The sequence below is a fragment of the Canis lupus genome, chromosome 4 (assembly GCF_003254725.2).
Source record: "Canis lupus dingo isolate Sandy chromosome 4, ASM325472v2, whole genome shotgun sequence".
In the NCBI taxonomy this organism is placed as follows: domain Eukaryota; kingdom Metazoa; phylum Chordata; class Mammalia; order Carnivora; family Canidae; genus Canis; species Canis lupus.
In genome coordinates, this window is record NC_064246.1 from 71,485,322 (window position 1) to 71,508,878 (window position 23,557).

The following is a 23,557-nucleotide window of genomic DNA, read 5'->3' on the forward strand; positions in this document are numbered from 1 at the left end:
TAAGTATTCCTTGTATGTACTATACTTATATGAAAAGGTTGAGAATCCCTCAGTGCTGGCTTCCAAGGTGGCAGGTTAAATGAGTAACATAATGAGGCCAGAGCTTCAAGTTTACTGGATTTTTATCACTCCCTATGGAATCAAGGGTTTGAGCACTCTGGAGCTTATTCAGACCTTGGCTTGAAGCACACAAATCTCAGGAGTAACTTCAGTATCATCTCTTCAGCTTTCCTTTACAATCATCACAACTGAAGTAGGAAATCATCAAACCTTAACTTCCCTATAACATTTTTAAATAGAAAGAGATGGTTTTTTTATGTCTTAGCTGTTTAATCTACATAGTGGTACCAATGCAAGGAGGAATTACAAATACTTTGCCATGTATAAGCCTTGAAAAGATTCCTTAGGCATTATAATTTGAAATTCATTTAATAAAAATAACCAGTATTAGGGCACCTGGTGGCTTAAACAGCTGAGTCTTGATTTTGGTTCAGGTCATGACCTCAGGGTCCTGGGATGAAGTGCTTGCTCTCTCTCTCTCAAATAAATCTTAAAAAAAAAATTAACCTGTATTTGTTAAATGTCTATCTTAGCTTTAAACATATCTTAGGGATTGCCATCTTCCAAGTACCTTGTAGAAGAAAAACCCAAATGAGTTAAATACCCTGATTCACATTATTTTACAGTACTGGAACCGCTCTAGTAGACAGAAAGCTCTGTAAGGGCAAGGGTTCGCTCCGTGATGGATCCCCACAGCTAGCCTGGTGCCTAGTACTCAAAAATGTATGACTTTTTAGGAAGATTTAAAACACACACATGTGAAGAGCCAAACTGTGCTGTAAGATTAATTCTATAAATCAAGATAAGAGGAAACTAAATAAGGTAGGAAATAATTAATTGTGAAACAATTTGTGTGGCCACTAACTATTATAGTTCTTAGAGGAAGGAGAGAGCTTTTCAGGCTGAGGTGGTTGGGGAGGTCTTTAAGGAGAGATGGATCCAATTTGGGAAAGCTTTGCAGGCAGAGGTCATTTTCAGAATGAGCAGAATGGTTTCAGAACAAAAATACAGAAAGAGGACAATTCAATGGGCATTTATGGGCAGGAGTGAACTGATAGTCACATCAGAAGATCAGAGTAGGAGAGAAGTGAGATGGAATGCTCAAAAGTGGGTTAGAGTCAGACTGCAGAGAACGATTCTCTGGAAATTCAAATGGACAGTGGGGAGCTTATAAGCCAGAGGAGCTGGAGATAAAAGCTGTATAGAAGATGGATGGAAGCAGGCTGGGAAGGAAAGAGAACAACTTGAGATAAGGTGCCTAGTTAGAAGGGCTTTTCAATAATCTAGGTAAGAATATTATTTAGGAACTTTGATTAGAATGATGGCAGAGAAAATGAAAAAAAAAAAGTTAAGATAGATATGTGAAATGTTTTCAAGGCTGAAGCAGCAGGCCAAATAGATGTAGGCTCAGGTTCAGGATGAATAAACAAGTCAAAAGCTACAGGCTTTAAATAAATAAATAAATAAATAAATAAATAAATAAATAAATAAATAAATAAATAAATAAAATTTAAAAAGCTACATGCTTAGGAGCCTAGGAAAACAGAAACCACACAAGTAATAACTAGTAAAATGGGATCCAGTAAACCTATGTGTTATATAATAGCCAATGCTGCCTCGCTTTCTTCCGGTCCTTCCTTCCTTCCTTCCTTCCTTCCTTCCTTCCTTCCTTCCTTCCTTCCTTCCTTCCTTCCTGTCTTCTTTTGGGAGGAGGTGGTACCTACTTTCTTAAAAACTCTAAGGACTGTTACTCATCCTCTAGGGGAATGGGCAGCTCCATTTTATCAACACAGAATTAAATGATGGCCACTTTTCCCTTATGTGAAACCTAATCCAGCTTGGATTCTGGTCAAGGTACCCAAATGTTGTATATAAAGCTAATATTGAGAGCAGTGGTTTTAATATGACTTCCAGGAGCCCTAGAGTTCCACCAAGGTCACCTAAAAGGGCTCAAGTTAGAGACCCAGCAGAAAGGACTCCAGGCTTCCTCTCTATGCACAGCAGCTCCATTTTTATCAGTTTTATGCACCAGGATTCTGCATCCTTAAGCAAAAAGTTCCAATGCTAAAAAGCAAATGTTTGAAAACCACTATGTGGTAAAATCTCTCAAAGACAAAGCAGCATCCAGGAGCAAAAGATCATCCCAATTCTCTATCAGTGACCCCACCCTGCCCCTCCACCCCCTTTGCAGGTCACAAGCTAGATCACAGTCACCTGGGCCTGCTACAGGAGGTTCGGGTTTATGAGACTTCAGGGGATCCAGTCTGTCCTTCTCCAGCTGTTTCCTTGTACTCCGCTGGCGGGGCTCACGGAACATAGGCAAGGCATGAGCTACGAGAAGTCACATTTGAAAAATTTTATTATAATAATAACCCTTCCATCCAAAAACATAGCTGAAGCATGACTAACTTGAAGATGAAATGGAAGTCATAATGACAGCCTTCATCTAATAATAAAAGACAGTCTTACTGTAACCAATTAGCCAATTTTGTTTGAGACCAGACTTCATTGTTCACCTCTCCTGGCAACTAATGGCACTCAGGAAATACTGTCAAATAGTGTCACGGAAACACTGGTGAGGTTCCCCATCTCCCAAACCATGGGTAGCAGTTAAACTTAATTTCTGTGGTTTTGAAATGAAACATTTAATGGGACTGCTCCTTATTTTTTCTTACAGGACCGAAATGTGAATGATGCCAACAGCTTGCCTGTCAGCCCTGAAGTCTCCTCGGACGCCTCACAAACACTGGAATCACTTCACACGTTTCTGAAATGTGACCACCTCTCAGGAGGAGTTGACAACACTGAGTAACCGGAAGGGAGGAACACTTATCCCACTGAAACTGGGATAAAGGTTGCCCTGAGTGCACAGGGGTGCCTGAATCTCCTGGCACAGTGACTTGATGGAGACTTTTCCCTACTTCTATACGGGGGACAAAAGAATAAGAATCAAAGTAGTACTTGTCCAATTGCTATTAGTTGTTCACTCAATGTCAGAAATAAATTTTATAATTTAAAAGAATATATGAATGTAAAAGGGAAATAGTGATGTTCCACAGGAAAGCGAGAGGGTTTTTGAGGAAAAAAATTAAATAATGATCTTTTTCTTTACCAAAAAAAATATATCAGAATAATTTCTTTGGATCCTTACATGCTGAGTAAAATCTCCTTTAAAAGATAAAACTTTTTTTCCAGGGGAGTGGGGTAAAGAAGGTAATGGATTAATAGGGGTTCAAAAGGAATTTATAATATGAATGACAGAAACGTCTAAAATACCTCAGAAACTCTTCCAGTATCCTCCATCCCCGAGCACCAGCTGGGCTAGGACCATCTCACTCACCAGTAAAACCTGCCTGCCTTGAGTCAGGGGAGCTGTGAAACACAGCCACCCGTCATTCTGTTGGGCAACACGACACAACAGTATTTTTAGGAGGGGGAAAAATAGCTTTTCACTTCAAACGACTGGAGGAATTTAAGTAGGCCGCATGTAATTACATGAGCTAGACTGGTTGTGACACTGACTTTTAACACTTCTGCTCTTGCAAAAAGTGTCATGGGATCTCCTTACTGATCATAAGCTCCAAGGGACTAGGTCTTACAGGAGACCCACCACCAGGGACAAAATCCCAGCAGTATAGCGCCCCCTGGGCTTTAGACTGAGACCTTGGTAAAGTCCACAGGGTATCTGCTCATCACAACTGCTACTGCATCCAAGATGTCCTTCTTAGCTTCTACCTGTGACAGGTCTGAGGCTCTGGCTCTGGGAAACACAAATCTGCCAGGTTAAAACAAGGTTGTGTGACAAACCTGAGAGAAGCTGCTTATTCTGGTAATATTTCTGGTACCCCAGGTAGTTCATTTTATGTCCAAATGTCTTTGGAACTACTGTCACAGTCTTGGAGGGAACTGAAGGAGACCCTTCACCTAGTCTCCTCACTCTCTTGATAAAGTTCAGTTGTTCAACATCACACTGCAAGTCATTGGTAGAACTGGACAAATCCAGGTCTCCTGATTCCAAGACCAGCACTCTTTCTTGTTTATTCTTAGAACAGATTGTTATTCTTTAAAAGGCTGCTATGGAGTAATGCATTAAGCTCAAATAGGCTTTTCCCTTTTGGGTTGAAAGTTACATGAAATTACCCTGTCTCTGTGATGAGTTACAGAAGCTAAAGCTATTGGCTGTTACATGACTCACAGTCCTGTCTACATGGTATTGTGTAATATACGCCTGGACTCTGAAGACTTTTTCTGTCTCTAAAGCCATGAGATCAACACCACACTATAGTAGAAGGGAGAGAGATGATGGAGAGATCATGCTAACAACTTACGGGTGATGATGTAGTCCTGGGTTAGAGTCTCAGCTTGTTTCGCCTTCCGCTGGGTTTTAACCACACATAATTTTGCTCCCCTGGGGCAGATAAAAGCACAGTATTTTCTTTACTTGGTCTTATAAACAGAAAGTCATGTCAAAAGCATTAGATACTTTCAGGAACACACTCTGTGCACACCATCTTGCCAAGTCCTTGACTTTCTAAGGGATAGCAACAGATGGGGCCTTGGTGATAAGAGATTAAATTTATGGGAAAGTAAGTCTGTCAGTCAGTGGTTACTACTGAGTAAAAGGATTGGAGGGGTAACGGGCAACAGAACATTAGTTTGAGAAATTTATAGAAATAGCTTAAAATTTAAGATCTCAGAGAGATACAAACAAAATTAACCAACCTTTTTACCCTGAAGGTCACAGGGTTCAAATTTTAGTTTATGTCTCAGATGAAAGCAACCTGGGTGGTCTACACCCCAACTGGCATTTGTCCACATCTCAAATATAAGAGTACAAGTGTCTGGAACTGAGTCGGCTTGGCAGTGCTGCCACGGGGCAACTGCCCAAGAATGTGTGGGATTAACCAAAAGTTTGATTAGAACATTTCACTTCTCCTTAGCAATAATTAGCTATCCCTCTCAGGAGGAGCAAATACAAATACAAAAATTTCTTAAAGATTCCAAACCGGTGCTATCAAATGCGACTCATCGTTTTCTCAAACGAAACAGACTCTCTCATTCTAATTACATTTTCAATTTCTTTATTAAAAAACAAACAAAATCCTATTTGTTCTTAAACAGCAAAAATTTTATTTTATAGGGCAAGGATTAAAACATTAGTCCACAAAGTTCCAAGGGAAAACAGCACTGTCTGCTTCTATTCAGATCCAAATTATAGCAATGAATATTCATTGAGAGGATGAGTTTCCTTTCCTCAAAAAGGATGTGGGACCTCAAAATGGGTTTATGGGGGGTCCCAATGAATTTAGCATGTGAATTTTAATATTAGCTAACCAAGGTTTACTCTAAAGGAAGAGCTAGTCAAGTACTGTATCTAAAAAGAGAAACAAAATTATCCTTTTTTGGGGTGGTGACAAATGTTCACCTTTGTGTCCAGAGAAAATGAAAATAATTGAGGAACTAATTGAGCCTCCAGTGAAGTTTTCAGATTTTTGAAACACATTGGTATGTTAAAGTCTAGCATTTGGGGTGGGCATGGGGTCGGAGAGGAAATAAGTTGTGCTATCCCCTTCTGCTGGCAGAGAAGCACCCCAAAAATCCAAGCCACTACCTGATAAAAGCCCAAACAGAAAGGGAACAAAACAGACCAGCTATTTCCATTTCCTGTTGTTAGTCTTCTACTTTGTTAATCCCTTACATGTATCACTGCTAATGCCATGTCCAGGGTGGTATGCAAAGTGGGCAAGACTTTTTTCCCCTTTGCACTCAACATCTCAGCTAAAGAACTGCAAATCCCCAGGAAACTTTCACTTTGAATTCTGTATGGATCAAGGGCAATATCCAAATCCTCTTAAAAGTACAATACCAGGAGTTTGAGGCTTTACTCTGTGCCAGCTGCATTTTCTAAAAGAGTGGATCTCCATCAAAGGGGGAAATAAATAAAAGCAGAGTGGGAAAAGAAGCCCTTCCCCCCAGTTGTTGTCATCCATCTAAAACAGGCAATACTTATGAAATACCTCTGGCTCTTGTTGGGGTCATAATAGACTTTAGCCAATCCATTTCCAGTTCCTACCATGATTTGGTTCAGCTTTGGATGCCACAGGCAGCGGACTACACTCTGAAAAAGAAAGGCATGGTAATCAATTTAAGAAGCCAGATAAAAATTGGAAAAATCCTGCTGGTTCTTTGATGGCTAATTTACTACACTAAGTATCATCTTGACAGCTACCTGTAATTTGTAAGACATTTTCCTCTAAACCACAAGGTTGTGTCCCTGAGGTTAAGTTCTATTCCATCACTTATTATATGTGTGATACTCTTTAAAATTGAAAAAGATGTTGCTTCCTGACACTGCTCCTCCCTTTTCCTGACAACCTAGCAACCACAAAGTTAGGCTTCCCCAGCTCCATTGCCATGTGAGGCTGGCATCTTGGAATGCTAAACCCGCATAACTCAGTTCTGCTTACCACTGAAGCAGATTTAGATCTCAGTGTTTCATACACACAATATGTCCCTCTGGACAGGAGACTGAAGCCAGGTGGTTATTGTTTTTAGTTCACAAAGATCCAAATCTCATAAAGCTTTTTCAGGAACAACACATATTTGCAGGCATTGAATAATATCTCCCTATCTATGAGATAAACCAGCAGGACAATAGCAGAAGTAAAACAGAGATACAGCATACAAAAACTTGACATTAACCTGAATGAAAAACTATTTAGGAGAAGGTTCACTGGAAGTTATGATCCTTTGAATTCATTACTGGTAAGGAAAATAAGTGGTGCTCTGGGGTCAAAAAGAATGAGTTCTCAGTGAGAACTACAACCTGTTTTTAATTTTTGTCTGCAGTAAGAGGGCTGAGGTGGGAGGTTCAGCAGGGATGGAATGAAGGGGGAGAAAGATGGAAGCTAAAATTGGTACACAGAGACACCATGTGCTAGGTGCTGCAGATCTCGCTCTGATAGAACAAGTAATGAGTGGAAACATCAATTCAAGATTTATTAAGAACCATCATGTGCCAAGCAACATACAGGAACTAAGGATAAAAGGGTACAATTAACTACCGCTATTTTCAGTTTTTTTTTTTAATTTCATTTATTTATTCATGAGAGACACAGAGAGAAGGCAGAGACATAGGCAGAGGGAGAAGCAGGCTCCTTGCAGGGAGCCTGATGCGGGACTCAATCCCGGAACTCCGGGATCATGCCCTAAGCCAAAGGCAGACACGCTCAACCGCTGAGCCACCAAGGCGTCCCACTATTTTCAGTTCTAATAGTAAAATGAAAATCATGAAACTTCTGCCTCCCAAATTTATCTCAGGCTAAATTTCTCTGGTTTCTTCTCCCTAATCAGCCCATTCTTTTGTTAAGACAAAATATCTGTAGATCTCCTCAATCCCCTTTGATAGAAATTCTGGCTCCTACCTGACTGGCAAAAAGTATGTATATAGTTATATGGCTGCAAATTCTTCTCTGACATTCACGAGGAGCTCAAGAGGAAATATAAGAGTCTGCAGGACTTCTAATTCTTGTCTGACAATACTCTACAAGAGTCATTCTTAAGTTCTGCACCACTGAAGACAGCTGAGATGTTCTACTGAGAAAATAAAATCAGAGTAGCTATGTTTTCCCAGTCGCTGGGGTTAGGGTGTAAAATTAAGTTAAAAGGGCAGGATTTTTACAATTTTAGGTTTTCTTTCCACAATTTTTCCTAAATCTATGATGCCTGCTACCTAGTGTCCACTAGCTAAAAGATGATAAAACATATAATAGTGAGTGAATATTAACAAAAGTCCTTGAAAATAGTATATCATATACAGTTTGGCTTTTGGGGGAGGATTGCCATTTTGTATATATGCTTGTGAAATCTACTTCATAATACATGAATATAAAAGACACATTTTATTTTATAAAACTGTGCTTGGTTGGTAAGATGGAATTAAGTTTATCAACAGTTGATGATCTACAAAGCACAGCCTGACTTATAGGCGCTTCGTTACTGAGATTCATTTGAGAACCATGCCTTGACCCCTGGAAATCTCCAAATGGTCACAGCCAGGTATATGGAAACATGAGAAGAGTCACAAATGTAACTTCATAAACCCTACCTAGAATAAGTTCATCCAAGACAATACTCAGTTCCTTCAAGTCAATGGTTATACGTCATCACGCCGAGTGCCCCATTTAAAACTGTACCCCACAAGTTACCTTACTCCGCTTTTTTCATTTTTCCAAAGCATGTATCACCTTTTAACATAATATATAATTTATTGTTAATTATGCTTATTATCTGCTTCCCCAACATGAACATATTTTCCACATAGGCAGAGATCTTGGTGTCTTTGGGGTGGTACTATATCCCAAATGCCTAGATTAGTGTGTGGTATTCAATCAATGTTTGTGAATGGAATGAGCTAAAAGTTAGAGTTCACCCTAGCCTAAATGGATTGCTTGGCTAAGTGGAGTCAGAGATAATTTTCAAGTTAAAATCATTACTATCTATGGGGAATAATTTTATTTCTCTAGATCATTATCAAACTCAAGTATCCTACAAACAAAGTAGGGTTCATTCCTTCCTAATGTGGTCTGAGAAAGATGGATGTGCATAAACCAGAGAGCGAGAGACAATGGTAAGATGGGCTTTCAAGAGCCTTCAGAAATCCCAGCCATCCACAAATGGCCCCAGGACAATCTCAAGGACATACTATTAAAGTTATTTCTCTTCCTTGGTTCTCTAGAGGTCTGTCTAAGCAGTCTAAGATTACTGGTTCTCAAATATGTTTTCAAGCAAGCAGGGTGCAGAATTGGAAAGGATCCACAATGTAGGCCTGGTAAATTCCAAGACACCCAGCCAAATAGGCAGTTTCCAGGGGCAGCAGGTTACTGTTACTCTCTCCCTCTACGCTAAGGGTGTAAATGTTAGAGAGGCAACTGCCCAGGCCAACAGACCAAGGTCTGATTACTTTCTAGGGAGTCCAAGCTCAGGGCACTGTACCTCTCTCTATTCCTGTTCACATCCTTTGCCCTCCAGAGCTGTTAGGCACACACATGGCTGGTCAGCATAAATGCTCATGGAGAAGCACATCTACCCGCCTTTCCACATGGAAGCAAGGAGAATGCAAATAAGACCCCTTGAACTAAACAGTCATCCCAGAGCTCCATCTACTGTGGCAATGAGTCACCAAAGCAGCCAATGAGGGCTCTGTGAGCAGTCTAACTTAGGCAAAGGATACTTAAGGCTCAATTACCCTAAGACTGGTTATTAATCAAATACTACAGGGATTCCAAGACACGGAATGAAGAAACAGAATTCAAAGTCAAAGGTGGGTGGGCCTTTTTTGTTTATTAATATTTATTGTGTGTGTTTAGCTAACCTTTGTAAACTTTGCAGCTAATGCGGCTCCGCACTTTGTCCTGTCAAGGAAATGCATCTTATAGCAGAGAGCTGGCCAACTGCCAAACCAAACAATCCCTGAGACAGCGGCAGGGCTGGGGAGCAAGCAGAGCTGCCATGCTGCTAACTTGTCAAACATACATACCGGGCTTTACTTAACAACAATGGGACACGTGCCTGCTAGAAACCCAGGGAACTATCAGAAGACATATGAGCTATAACTACTTAGAAAGAGTGCATTTACTCCATCAACTATTCACTCAACCCTTCCTTCATACTCTCTTCTTGAGGAGGTGCTTCTGTGGCTGAGGGTTGACATAGTTGGACCTACAGATTTCCTGAGCAATGCAGCAAATGGAGGGTCCCAAGCATGTCTGAATGGAAAGACCAGAGAAGAAAATGACACAAGAGCTATAAAGATCTAAGAGAAAGCCTTCACACTGTATCATGAGATTCAAATGGCAGAAGACCACTACAATGTGAAGGACTAGATTCTGAAAATAGTTTGCATATTTTAATATACTGATTTGTTCCATTAAATTGATAAAGCTTTTTATTCTTACACTCATCTACTTCATCTTACCAAAACAGTGTGGGTCCACTAATGGCTTCCCCTAGTTCTACCTAAGCTGAACTCTATTTTATTTTTAAGATTTTATTTATTTATTCATGAGAGACACAGAAAGAGGCAGAGACATAGGCAGAGGGAGAAGCAGGCTCCCCGTGGGGAGCCGGATGTGGGACTCGATCCTTGGATGGAACCGCGGGATCATGTCCTGAGCCAAAGGCAGACATGCTCAACCGCTGAGCCACCCAGGCATCCCTGAACTCCATTTTACCATAAAATTAGGTGTAGCCTTGTAAACCAAAGCCTACCTTCATTTTAGCATTATAATTTGGTAGTGCAGAGTAACCACAATCTGCCCCAAAGGTACTTAGCTCTAGCAGCAACCATATAGAGATGGTAATGGGGCTATAGATCATAAGCAAGATGACAAGAAGGAATTACAAGACTTTAATGTAAACAGAGATCTTTATTCTCTGCAGAGACCAAAGGGAAAAACAGGGGTATGGGCTGGGGAAGAAGAGAGCACTGTGTACAAACAGCAGTGTCAATATTCTAAAACAGGAATTTTGGAATTACTCCTTAGCAAAAGTAAAAAGGCCACAAAAAAATCCAAATAATTTATTTCTGTGGTTTTTCTGGTTTACTTTAAGTGAAATCATGGAAGCAAAAAAAGGGAGGAGAAGGAAACCAATGAGAGAAATGAATTTATATTTTAGGACATGGCGGGAAGGGCACTACTAGATATCTGGAATTTTATATTATTTAAAGTAATTGAATTCTTGCAACAATACTACAAAATTAGTAATGTTATTCTCATTTCACAAGAACAAGAAACTGGGGTTTGTAGGAGGGTGGGTAACCTTCCCAAGGCCATACAATTTGTACAGAGAGGAGCTGGGATCAGTGGGGAGGTTTTCCCACCTCCAATCTTATCCTCTGATACTACTTAATTATGCAAAGTCCTATTTTAGAAGATGGGGAGGAAGGAATGTGGGAGATCTGAAATCATTTCCAAACCCACCTAAGCCAGAAGTAGAAATCTTAGCAAGTTTATATTAAAAGGCAGATGGTATAACTAAAATCATAAAGGAAAAGGCCCACTACTACCCAGGTCATAAATGTTACTATAAAAGAAATCAATGCCTGCATAATATCTTAGGCATCTGTAATGTACATATCCAAACACCACCCTTACTCTACTTTACATGCTAAAAGAAGCCTAACATCCTTCATAATTTTATATCTTAAACATGATTATGATGAAACACCATTTCCTGATCCTTCCCAGCTGCTGACCCACACTGTAAACCAAACTCCATCTGGTTTTTTCATGTTTGGTTTTTGTCACAGAGTACCAGAATGGATAAGCTACCTAGTGGTTCCTTGGGAGAACAAGTACTTTTCGGAATTTTCAAATAAGGAGCCCTACACCTGTCTGTGAAGGAGACTGTCACAGTTTTGCAGACCTGTAGAGCAGCAGCCTCATAGTCATGGACATCCTCAGGAATATCCAATGCATCTGAATGGCTGTATGTGTGCTAATTCTCAAGGCTAAGATCATAGATCAAGATATGAGTCCAAAATAAATAAAAGGAAGGCAAATGAAAATGGAAAAATACTGGAGAAAGAACTTTCTTCAAAGTTTCACAAGCCCAAGTTTTATTTCACAGAAAGAAAAACTGCTTTGTACATTAAAATACTGAACCAGAGAGGTAGAAGACTAAGATGAGAATTCTTTTTACCTTTCTAGGCTATTTGTCCTGTTCTGCCAACGCCCTGATTTTTCCAAATTTGGGTTATTCTGCAGCATGCATGGGCCATGGGGCTTGGCTTCATCCCTCTAAAGTTCAAGAAGCAAACCTGAGGAATAAGCCTCAGCCTCCAATAAATAAAACTCCTCAACACCCACCTGATCTCCATGGAGACATCCCTCAAATGGAAAAGATTAAAGACAGACATTTTCTCTGCTCTTCTTTCTAATTACACACCTATCTTTTCTTCCTCCTCCACACCTCCTCCAACTCTACAGAAGTCCTACCATAGGCTGGACATGTAGCAACTAGCACTCTTTGCTGGAAATCTTCTCAATCTTCCCCCTTTCCTGCCCCAAATAATTTTCTGATAAACCAAATAGCACCTCAACGGTAAAAAGAAAAAACATCATACCATTTTTATAAATGTAGGGTTTGCTGCAGAAAAACCAAACAAGGAAATAGTGCTGCTCTATCCCTGCCATAAATATTTGATACAGATGTACATATCATGACTTTTAAAAACTAGCACCTTATTATCAAATTAATTCCCTTCAAAGCCATGGAAAATTCATTTATTAAAATCTTTTCATTTACAGCCTATGCTCTAAAATTAAGGTAATTGCTAAAGCTGCAAAAATCTGAAACCTGGTAGTTGTCCTTGGCACTAAATGAATCACATCTGTATCTGATAATAAAAATGCCTAAAGAATTTCATCACAAGAAAAAGTTCTCAGAGAAAATGGAAGGTCTCTTGGGTAAGAAAATTAAATACAATTTTCTTCATCTAATTCAAAACACTAAATGTTAGTTCACTCCAATCCACTTATTTGAGAAGAATTTACAAAGGCAAAGAAAGCACAAATAATGACTGAAGAAAATCTGGTAATTATTCTTAGTAACAACAGTCTGGGAGCAAGAAACAAAACAGGCGGCTGGAAGCTGGAGTCCACAGGATGAGTGACACTGGTGGTGGATCCTACAAAGCAAATATCCCAGAGGCTCCATATCACAGTGGTCCACATAGAAGCAGCACTTACTGCAGGCATACTCCCAAAATTCTAGCAGAGCTTCCCACTGGTAGGCACAGGATAGGTTGCCAATGTGCCAAGACAGGCGGTTCCTCAGGCCTGAGATCACCTCAAGCTTTCAATGGGTTTAGGGCACTGGAGCCTTAGGCAAATCAGTTATGGCAAAGAATACTTTTATCTGTTTGTATCACACATTATCATTATGGGCACCAGGTTGAGAAAAAGCTTGAGAGACACTACCTAAGGCCATGTCTCTCAATCTAATCTACACAGACAGACCTAGTCCTCTTTACCATTCTTCATTCATCAAATTAAAGATGGCCAAGGCCATATATGAAAAAACCCACAGCTAACATCATATTCAATGGTGAAAAGGTAAGAGCTTTTCCCCCGAGATTAAGAACAAGACAAAGATGTCCACTATCACCACTTTTATTCAACATAGTACTGGAAGTCCTGGTTACAGCAATCAAACAAGAAAAAGAAATAAAAGGCATCCACACTGGTAAGGAAGAAGTAAAACTTTCACTATTTGCAGATCACATTATACTGTATATAGAAGAAAATCCTAAAGACTCAACCAAAAAACTAGTAGAACTAATAAATAAATTCAGTAAGGTCACAGGAAAGAAAATCAATACACAGAAACCCACTGCATTCCTATACACTAATAATAAAGCGGCAGAAAGAGAAATTAAGAAAACAACCCCATTTATAAGTGTACCAAAAATATTAAGATACCTAGAAATAAACTTAACCAAAAAATTGAAAGATCTTTACTTTGAAAACTATAAAATATTGAAGAAATTGAAGATGACATAAACAAATGGAAAGATATTTCATACTCATGGATTGGAAGAACAAACATTGTTAAAAGTCCACATTACCCAATGCAATCTATAGATTTAATGCAATCCCTATCAAAATACCAACAGTATTCTTCACAGAACTAGAACAAGTAATCTTAAAATTTGCATGGAAAAAAAAAACTTGTATAGAACCACAAAAGACCCCAAATAGTCAAAGCAATCCTGAAAAAGAACACAAATGTGGGCATCATAATCCCAGATATCAAGATATACCACCAACCTGCACTAATCAAAACAGTATGGTACTGGCCCAAAAGTAAACAGATTAATAGAACAAGATAGAGAGAGCAGGAGTAAACCCACAATTATATGGTCAAACAATCTTCAACAAAGGAGCCAAGAATATGCAATGGGAAAAAGACAGTTTCTTCAACAAATGGTGTTGGGAAAACTAGCCACATGCCAAAAAAAAAAAAAAAAAAAAAAAAAAAAATCTGGAATTCTCACACCATACACAAAAAAATAAACTCCAAATGGATTAAAGACCTAAATTTAAGACCTGAAACCATAAAAATCCTAGAAGAAAACACAAGCAGTAATTTCTCTGACATTGGCCAAAGCAACATTTTTCTAGATAGGTGTCCTGAGGCAAGGGAAACAAAAACAAAAAGAAACTATAAGAACTGTATCAAAATAAAAAGTTTCTGAACAGCAAAGGAAACTATCAACAAAACTAAAAAACCTACTGAATGAATGAATGAAGATATCTGGCAATGATGTACTGGATAAAGAGTTAGTATCCAAAATATATAAAGTACTTATATAACTCAACACCCAAAAACCAAACAATCTGAATAAAGAATGGGCAAGAAGACTAGAATAGACATTTTTCAAAAGAAGACATAGAGATGGCCAATAGACACATGAAAAGATGTTCAACATCACTTATCATCAGGGAAATGAAAATTAAAACCACAATGAGATATCATCTCATACCTTTCAGAATGACTAAAATCAAACAAGAAAAAAGTGTTGATAGGATGTGGAGAAAAACACACCCTTGTACACTGCTGGTGGGAATGCAAATTGTTACAGGCACTGTGGAAAATAATATGGAGGTTCCTCAAAAAATTAAAAATAGAAATGCCATATCATCCAGTAATTACACACACACACACACACACACACACACACACACACACACTGGAATATTACTCAGACATAAAAAATAATAAAATCATGCCATTTGCAACAATATAGATGTATCTAGAGGTGCTAAGTGAAAACATGCTAAGTCAGTCAGACAAGGCACATACCACGAACTCGCTCATATGTGAAATTTAAGGAACAAAACAAAGAAGTAAAGAAAAAAAGAAACAACCAAAAAAACAGATTCTTAACTATAGAGAACTGATGGTTACCTGTGGGGTAGTGGGTTGGAGGAGGGGTGAAATAAATAAAGGAGATTAAGAGTAAATTTATGATGATGAATACTGAATCACGTAAAGAATTGCTGAGTCACTATATTGTACACCTGAAACTAATATAACATTGTATGTTAACTACACTGGACTTAAATTTTTAAAAATGATAGAAATGGACATAAAGATAATAACCATAAATCTTCTGTTTTTCTAAATAAAACATAAGTGGATAAAGCTATTAAGTCTCTAATGATAAGATAAGAAATAGACATAATTAGATCTTAGAAATCATCAACTATATAAAACCACATCAAACCAGACTGGAAAAGGTGAATCTCCAAAAATTAACTATAAAGCACCATTTATCTTAATACAGTATAGGTAAAGATGTTTTACAAATCATACTCTTTTACTTAGCCCTTTGGGGGGGTCTCACAACCCTCCACCTCATATATGACAAAGCATTATCTATCACTCCAAAAGAGAGAGGAAAAAAAAAAAACAATACCTTGGGATATGTGTTAATTATAGACTTCTTTCTTCTCCACACTATATATAATTGTGAAAGTCTGGCCAGAGTTCCTATAGAACAGCTGGAAAACTTGTTACCAAAGATCGTTTATCAAATTCAGGTTGGAAGAGGAAAAACTGTCACAGAATATCCTACAAGACATAAAGTCCTTCACTGGTCTGCTATCAGTTAGACAGACGTAACACGGCGCTGGGGTTAGACAACAGAGCACTAGTCATTACTGCATTGTATGTTTTCACTTGTATAAAGAATAGTGTGCCATTGTGAACACCTTCAAGCAACTACAAGGTCAAGTTCTCTTTTTCTGATATTTTATAAAGGAGTCAAGTATGTTTTTTCCTTCTGGGTTGTATTATCTAGTGGCTAATTCTTCATCCAGCTTTGCCATTCATGGCAATCATATCTATACAATGAAATATAAATAAATTTAAATATCAATTAAAAAAAACACCAAACACAAGAGTGTAGAGAAGGAAAAAAAGGTTTATATTTAATCCGAAGAGTAATAGTGACTCTGCGGGTCCAGAAATGGAAGCAAAATGGTAAACGGAGAACATTTCTTTGAAACTGCTAACACCAATAAGTAGCAGATGCCTTTTAATACAGCATGATACAGGGTTAAATGCCACTAGAAAATAAGTGAACTATTAAACTGTACAAGTCCTCCTTTTGGTTCTCATTTTTTGCTTTCAATGATTTATGAATCCTAGAGCAGCATGTGACTGGCCCTTCGAGTCAATGCAACTCTTAAGACGAGATCATTTCAAATAGATTATCAAATAGATAATTACAGGAACAATATCTCATTATAGGTTTTTAATGAATTCCTACAGCAAGCATTATTTCAAAGAAGAGAATAGCTGAAAAGAGAGTATCAAAGAGAACAGAAATGTTGAGAAAATATTATCCACAAGGAAATGTTAAAACAACAACAACAACAACTAAATTTGGTTCTCTTAGACAAGAGAAGACTGAACAGAAACTTTATAATAGAGGAAACAGAGGATGTTGACCAGCTGTTCTCCAACTCCATGAGGACTCGAGTAAAGGATGTGGGCTCTAAGCTTAAGAATGTGAGGCTAAAGCACAGGAAAAAAAATAAAAAAGATCTGATTGTAAGGGATTTCAACAACTGGAATGAACTCTTTGGGAGGGTTGTAAAATCTTCTGTTAAAATTAACTCTAAATTTCACATAGAAGGGTTAAAGCGTAGTTCTCAGGTAGACAAGGAGATGGACTCTGGAAGATAATACTGAGAAACTAAACAAAGTATGCTTGATGCCAGATGGCAGCTAATTAAGCAAAAGCCAGTAGCTTTGCCTGTGGCACGGTTACATCAAGGGAACACACCACCAGAGTAGAAGTGACTCACACCAGGATCAATGATATTATTTTATTTCCTACAATATGAATTTCCCTACAAATGTGCAAGGATCTTAGAAGCTTCCTCCTAGGCATATCTGCTGCAATCTGTACTATCTCATTATGTATTTTCCATTAGCATCATAATTTTTTTTTTTTAAAAGAATGAGAGAGAAAGGGAGAGAGGGGTAGGGAAAGAGGGAGGGGGAGGGTGGAGGGCGAGGGGGAAGAAGAGGAGGGGGTGAGACAGGGGAAACATTCCATTCAGTCTCTCCCTCCAAATATAGTTATATAAGACAGAAGGCATAGAGCACCTATTTGAGGGCTCTGAAAAGTAAATAGTAGTAAGGAGATTAGGGAATTAGTCCAGAATTCAAATCATCACTGAAGCAGAAGTGAGTTTACCATCTCCCTTACTTGGGCACTTCCTCCTATCCACCCCCCAAAATCTGTGATGTACTAAATATCAAAATTTTGAAAAACACAGGTGAGTCCAACTCAGTTTCCTTTTTGCCTTAAGCTTTAGTACAGCTTGGCACAATCCTGTTATTCATCCCATTTTTATTTAAACTATTGTTTTTTTATTCATTATGGATTTTTTGCATTAATTTTCATTTTTTTATAATGTCGCATTAAAATGTCATTTCTCTTGACTGCTAAGTTTTTTGGTACCTCTCTAAATTTTGTGCTTGAGCCTGACCCTAGTCCTGAACCTAGACCCTACTTCAACCTAAGTCTCCCTCTATTACATAAAATTTAGCCCAAAATGGACCACAAGACCTAAATACAAAAATACAAAACTTTTAGAAAATCTGAGTGACCTAGGGTCAGTCAAGGAATTCTTAGATGTGACACCAAAAGCACACTCTATAAAAGAAAAAACTGATAAATTGGACTATACCAAAACTAAAATCTTTTGTTTTGGGGTGCCTGGGTGGCTTAAATCAGTTAAGCGTCTGCCTTCAGCTCAGGTCATGATCCTGGAGTCCTGGAATCGAGCCCTGCATCAGGCTCTCTGTTCAGTGGGGAACCTGCTTCACCCTCTTCCTCTGACCCTCCTCCCTGCTTATGCTCTTTCTCTCTGTCTCAAATAAATGAATCTTTAAAAAAAAGACAAACTTTTGTTTTGTAAAAGATGCTATTAAGATAAAAAATAAGCAACAGACTAGGAGGAAATATTTGTAAATATCCTAAAAAGAACTTGGTATCTAGAATATATAAGGGACTGTCAAAACTTAACAGTAGGAAAACAAACAACCTGATTTAAAAATGAGCAAAAAATGTGAACAGATGCTTCACCAAAGAGGATAACAATGCACAAAGATATTCAACATCATTAGCCATTAGAAAAATGCAAATATAATCATGATGAGAGACCATTCCATACCTATTAGAATGTATACAATAAAAAATGTCCATAACAGAAGTGATCATGAGGATATGGAACAAGTGGAAAACAAATATGTTATTGGTGGAAATGCAAAATGGTACTGTTACTCTGAAGAACAGTTGGCATTTTCTTATAAAAATAAACACATACCCACTGTATGACTCACCAAGCCTACTCTAAGGTATTTATTTTACAGAAATGAGAACTTTTGCTCACACAAAAACTTACATATCAATATTTATGGCAGCTCTATCCATAATCTCTAAGAACTTTAAATAATCAAATGTCCTGTAATAAGATGAACTGGGCTATATCTACACAGTGGAATACTACTCAGCCATAAAATGTAACAAACTCTTCCTACATAATATGACACGGATGAGTCTCAACAGCATTCTGCTAAAAGGAGTTGATCTTTAAAAAGTTATATACTGTATGAGTTTATTTAGAAGACATTCTTGAAAAGGCAGTACTACAGTGGAGAACAGACCAGTGAATGCTAGGGGCTAGGAGCAAGAGAGGAGATGAGAGAATGGCTACAGAGGGACAGCACAAAGGAGTTTTTAGGGGATGATGGAACTGTTTTGTATCCTGATTGTACTGATGGTGGCTACATAAATCCATACATGTTTTTAAAGCACAGAACTATATACTTTTTAAAAAGATAAATTTTACCATTTAATTTTCAAAAATAATGAAGAAACAGCACTAAACTAGCTATCATTTTCCTTACTTCAAACATTTAAAGACTTGATCAAGCAGATATTACCACAAAATCAGTGGTTTCTTTCTATTTGCATGTGCCTACAGATAAGCCCTCAACTGTATGCTTCAAATCCTGAGAATTACTGTACTGGAACATCTACACATGATAGCTTTACATGCAATGAGAAGTAATGTAATCAAATCTTACTGATACCAGCCCCCTCACACACTGTGAAGCTAACAGCTGAGTAGAGGACTTTAACTGAGGTCCTGGTACTGTTTAAACTGAAGTCTAGTAATTACGCTATTTACTTCACGAAATCCTAAAAAATGATTTAGCAATCCAAACCATGAAAGCTGCAAAAGTGCAACACTGTTTTTTGTCATAGCTGAATGACATATCTTTTTTTCAGTGATTAAAGAAAATACTCCTACAGAAAAGAGTACTGGGTGATCAGGGTGCTTCTTGACAACAAAACATTGTCCTAACAGCCATGCTGACAATAAACAGGTAGCGGCAGAGTAAGAGCCATGTAACTGCCGTACTGGCAGATTCACCCTAAAACTCCATCATCTTCATACAACTCAGAAGACCAGGAAACAACCAGTGTGCCGTTCTGGTCCCAATGAGCAAATGCTCTAAATACCTATGTGGAATATGTTGTCTTATCACTTGGCTATGGGAAAATATACCTGTTATGTCATATACCCTGTACTCAGAATGTCAAGTAATTGGGGTCATCAGTTTGAAGTCTTGTTATTAATTTCTTTCATGGAGCCAACTCCACAGTTACAGAAAGCATATATTCTGGATCTGTCTTCTGAATCCAAATATGTTAATTAATATCCATCTTGAATCTGCATTGTTTGATACTTCCAAGAAAGTATATTATACTAAAAGTTCATTAAGCTGATGCTGATTATCCAAAATAATACATAATTCAAAGTAATTGCTATTCCCTAGTCAACCAGCAGCCTAATTGCCTGTTAATAAAAATCAGATATGGAAAGCTAGTTAAACTGAAAGTCCATTTTTTTACATCCCCTGTGCTTCACATTAAGAAGGTTTCACTGTATTTCAGAAGGCAGATAAATGCCAATATAGTCTTTCTTTCGAGTTTATTTTCAGTTGGCATTTGCACTGCCAATAGCTCAAGTTCCCTCTGTGCCCTATTCCTTGAATGATCCCAACTGGGCAAAGATACCGCTGGACTCTTTTCTTTCCAGAAAACTTTTAAAGAGGTACAAGTCCACCTGAGCTAGAACCTTGTATCAGTGAGACAGATTAGTCTACTCCAAGGATAAAACAAAAGAACAAGTGAGTTCTTCAACTCCTCAGAGACAAGCTTTCACAAGCACAGCTTCATTAATTTGTTGGCACTGAGGGGGACACTTGATGGGATGAGCACTGGGTGTTATTCTGTATGTTGGTAAATTGAACACCAATAAAAAATTAATTTATTAAAAATAAATAAATAAATAAATAAAATAAAATAAAAAGAAATGAATTTCTGAATAGTTCCATCTAGACGCATATGTAAGAAAAAAGACACTTTCCAAAATCAATTCTGAGGACTTCTGGAATATCCATTAATTCGAACGGCCTTTCTGCTCTCCTACATATGTACAAACAATGGGGAAGACTGTAGTCTGAATGGTCAGCATGTCCCTTACTCTCATCAATTAAGACAAGCAGCTAGTTTTGTGAAGAAAAATTCATTATTTATGGCCCCTTAACACCCATTTCTTCTTTTCCTTCAATCTCTGGATTTAGAATATCAATATACTCTTCTAATAAAAACATAAAAACTTATGTAAAATGAAAGTGGTGATACTTTCATTTATGTTTATATGGTTATATGTCATTCTTCGGGTTAATAAATACAGCAATTTTCTTGGACATCAGAATGTATTAATTCAAATATCATATCTGAGAATAATCTATGGATGATATGATTAGATACAATATTTAATTTCTTAATCATCTTTTTTATGTTGTCAGTTTTTTAGATTCAACATGTACTATTTTTATAATCAGAAAAAATAACTAAAATACCAAAAGCTAAACTGATATAGTCCCTACTGAAATATATATGTATGAAGAATCAGATCTTGCAAAGTGAGGAAAAATAATGTAAATTTAAGTTCCCTTCATACCTCCACCTAATTAAATAAAGAAGAAAACATGGTTGGTATGTTTGTGGAAAATGGTTTTTTCAAAAGAAATCATTTTATTTTTATGCAATATGGACCTCACTTTCTCTTTAGTATATCTAATAGGCTATCTCTATAATAAGACAAATAGGTCTTAAATGAGAAATTTCTCCTTCTTTTGGTAAATATGTAAACTATAATTTAACATAATTTTAACAATGATTATGTATTTTCAACCAATATTCATGATAGTAAGGGGCAGGGATAAATCTGGTAGAAAAATTTTAAGTTCTCTCTATCTTTTAGGGAAAGGCCAGAGTTAATATTAATAATAAATAGAAAAGTCATGGTTTTTATTTCACTTTTCTCCATTTGATGAAGATGAAAATAAGTGATGAAGTCCCAGGAAGGCATATCCAGGATATATGATTTCTGTAACTGAGGAGTTGGCTCCATGAAAGAAATTAATAATAAGACTTCAAACTGATGACCCCAATTACTTGACATTCTGAGTTTTCTTTTTTAAAGAACATCAATAGATATGCACAATTTAGATTTCAATTCTTACAGGAAGGGGATATTCTACAGAAAAAGTAATGGTACAAAAGCAGCAAAAATCTAAGATAAACTTTGTTCTTTGCTATCTATTCTCTTTGGTGGTTGAAGATAAGCAAATATTCTTTAGATAGTCACAAATGAATTTTTTTCTTCTATAAGAGACCTTTACTATTATATTTCTTATGTTGGTACTAGTATTCTCAATCAACTTCAAAATGTCCAAAGAAGTCTAGCTGAAAAATGAATGAAAGAATAAAATAAAGCAGTCTAGTTGAAAATATCAAAGCAAATTTCCCTTGCCTTCCCTTCAGCAGCCATATACCAACCAGATCAATCATGCTAGATGCTATAGCTATGTTTTGTAAATTAAGATTTGATTTTTTCTTTCTATTCCTCACTTTGTTCAGCCATTGTTTACAGAAACAGGGGTCCCTCATCAAAGTACATAAACTAAGAAACAAATCAGAAGATTAGTCAGGATCAAGTGTGAGATTTCTGGCTTTTTTCCCTCTTACTTTTATTTCTCCTTACCCAAGGGAAACACCTGCTATTTCTTTTAAATTATTGCCAAAAGCTACAGAGGTGAAGAGACCACCATCTTAAATAATACCAGGTCAAAAAACTTAATTCCATTATTCTTGGGTTAAAGAGTATAAATTGTAATACACTAGTATAATTATATAAACCATGTCCTTTGATTTATAGTAGTTAAAAAGGAAATTCTGTTAGTCATTTTATAACAAATTATAGTTTGATGAAAAATTACTAAGCTAATAATAGTCTATAATGTTATTTCAGGGCCTCTCCTGAAATAACTGGAACTTTGAAAAGGTCTGAAAATGTCCGTTTCTTCTAAACATAATTATCTTTTTAAAAATTGATACATCATCTCCAAATTATATTTTGTCCATTCTTTCTCTCCCATAATTTCATCACATAAAATAGAGTAATGGTTGCCTTTTTACTATATATAAAAGCTTAGGTCTCATGTTACACAAAAACTAAAGTGAATTTATAAACTCAAGATTCAAGTTATATTCTGGAATTTACCTTAGGGAAGAAGCTAAGCCCTCTACTCAAATCATAAAAAAATTAGATGATAAATAAGAAATACGCACTTTTTTCCTTGAGGAAACACAATTGGACTAAAAAGGAACATCTAAAAATAGTATCAGCAGAACTATAAAACGTATATGAACATCATACAATAAAAATAGTAAATGTTAAAGAAACATTTATCATGTCCTAGTGAAGAGAGTCTCCATGCTGAATAGAGAAAAAAATTTTCATAGCATACAACAATACAGAAAATAGAATTAAAAATAATTTTCCTTTAACTTTGTTTTAAAAATGAAAAGGTAAAATGCAATTATTATATTTTTAAAAGGTATTTATTGTGAAGCTTGTAGCATAGTTTTTAATTACTAGGAAACTGTAGAGTTGTTAACATCCCTGACTGAAAACAATGTTTGGCTTCATATACATGTTGAGCCTGGCACTGTAAAATATAACTATCCACGGGTTTATTTTATTCTAGAAGAGGTTGTGAGAATACAATCACTTAGACTCTATTGAAGTAAATGGACTCATCTAGGATAGATCTAAAGCCACTTTTGTCTGTGCCTAGTCAAGCAAGTATACCACTAAATGCTGATATTAAGAATGAGATGTTGCCTTCTATGTAAATTAAAACTCAATACAGTAAGTACCTTACTACAGCAGAGTGTAGTATTTCCAAACAAATGATTATTCTGGTTTGTAATGACAAAAATACAATAAAATGAGAGATATTTTTTGGTACTTAGGCAAAATGTCCACCT

At 37.0% G+C, this 23,557-nt stretch overlaps 1 protein-coding gene across 4 annotated transcripts in view; it reads right to left on the reverse strand.

The window, feature by feature from the left end:
- WDR70 (WD repeat domain 70) overlaps positions 1–23,557 on the reverse strand; it is a 310,102-nt gene that overhangs the window by 21,761 nt on the left and 264,784 nt on the right. For all 4 annotated transcript variants that reach the window (XM_049109320.1, XM_049109319.1, XM_025436429.3 and 1 more), the window contains 3 exons: positions 6,078–6,178; positions 4,389–4,468; positions 2,275–2,391 (listed from right to left, as the gene is read on the reverse strand). In XM_049109320.1, the coding sequence (XP_048965277.1) occupies positions 2,275–2,391; positions 4,389–4,468; positions 6,078–6,178 (298 nt within the window). The remainder of the gene's footprint in view (positions 1–2,274; positions 2,392–4,388; positions 4,469–6,077; positions 6,179–23,557) is intronic.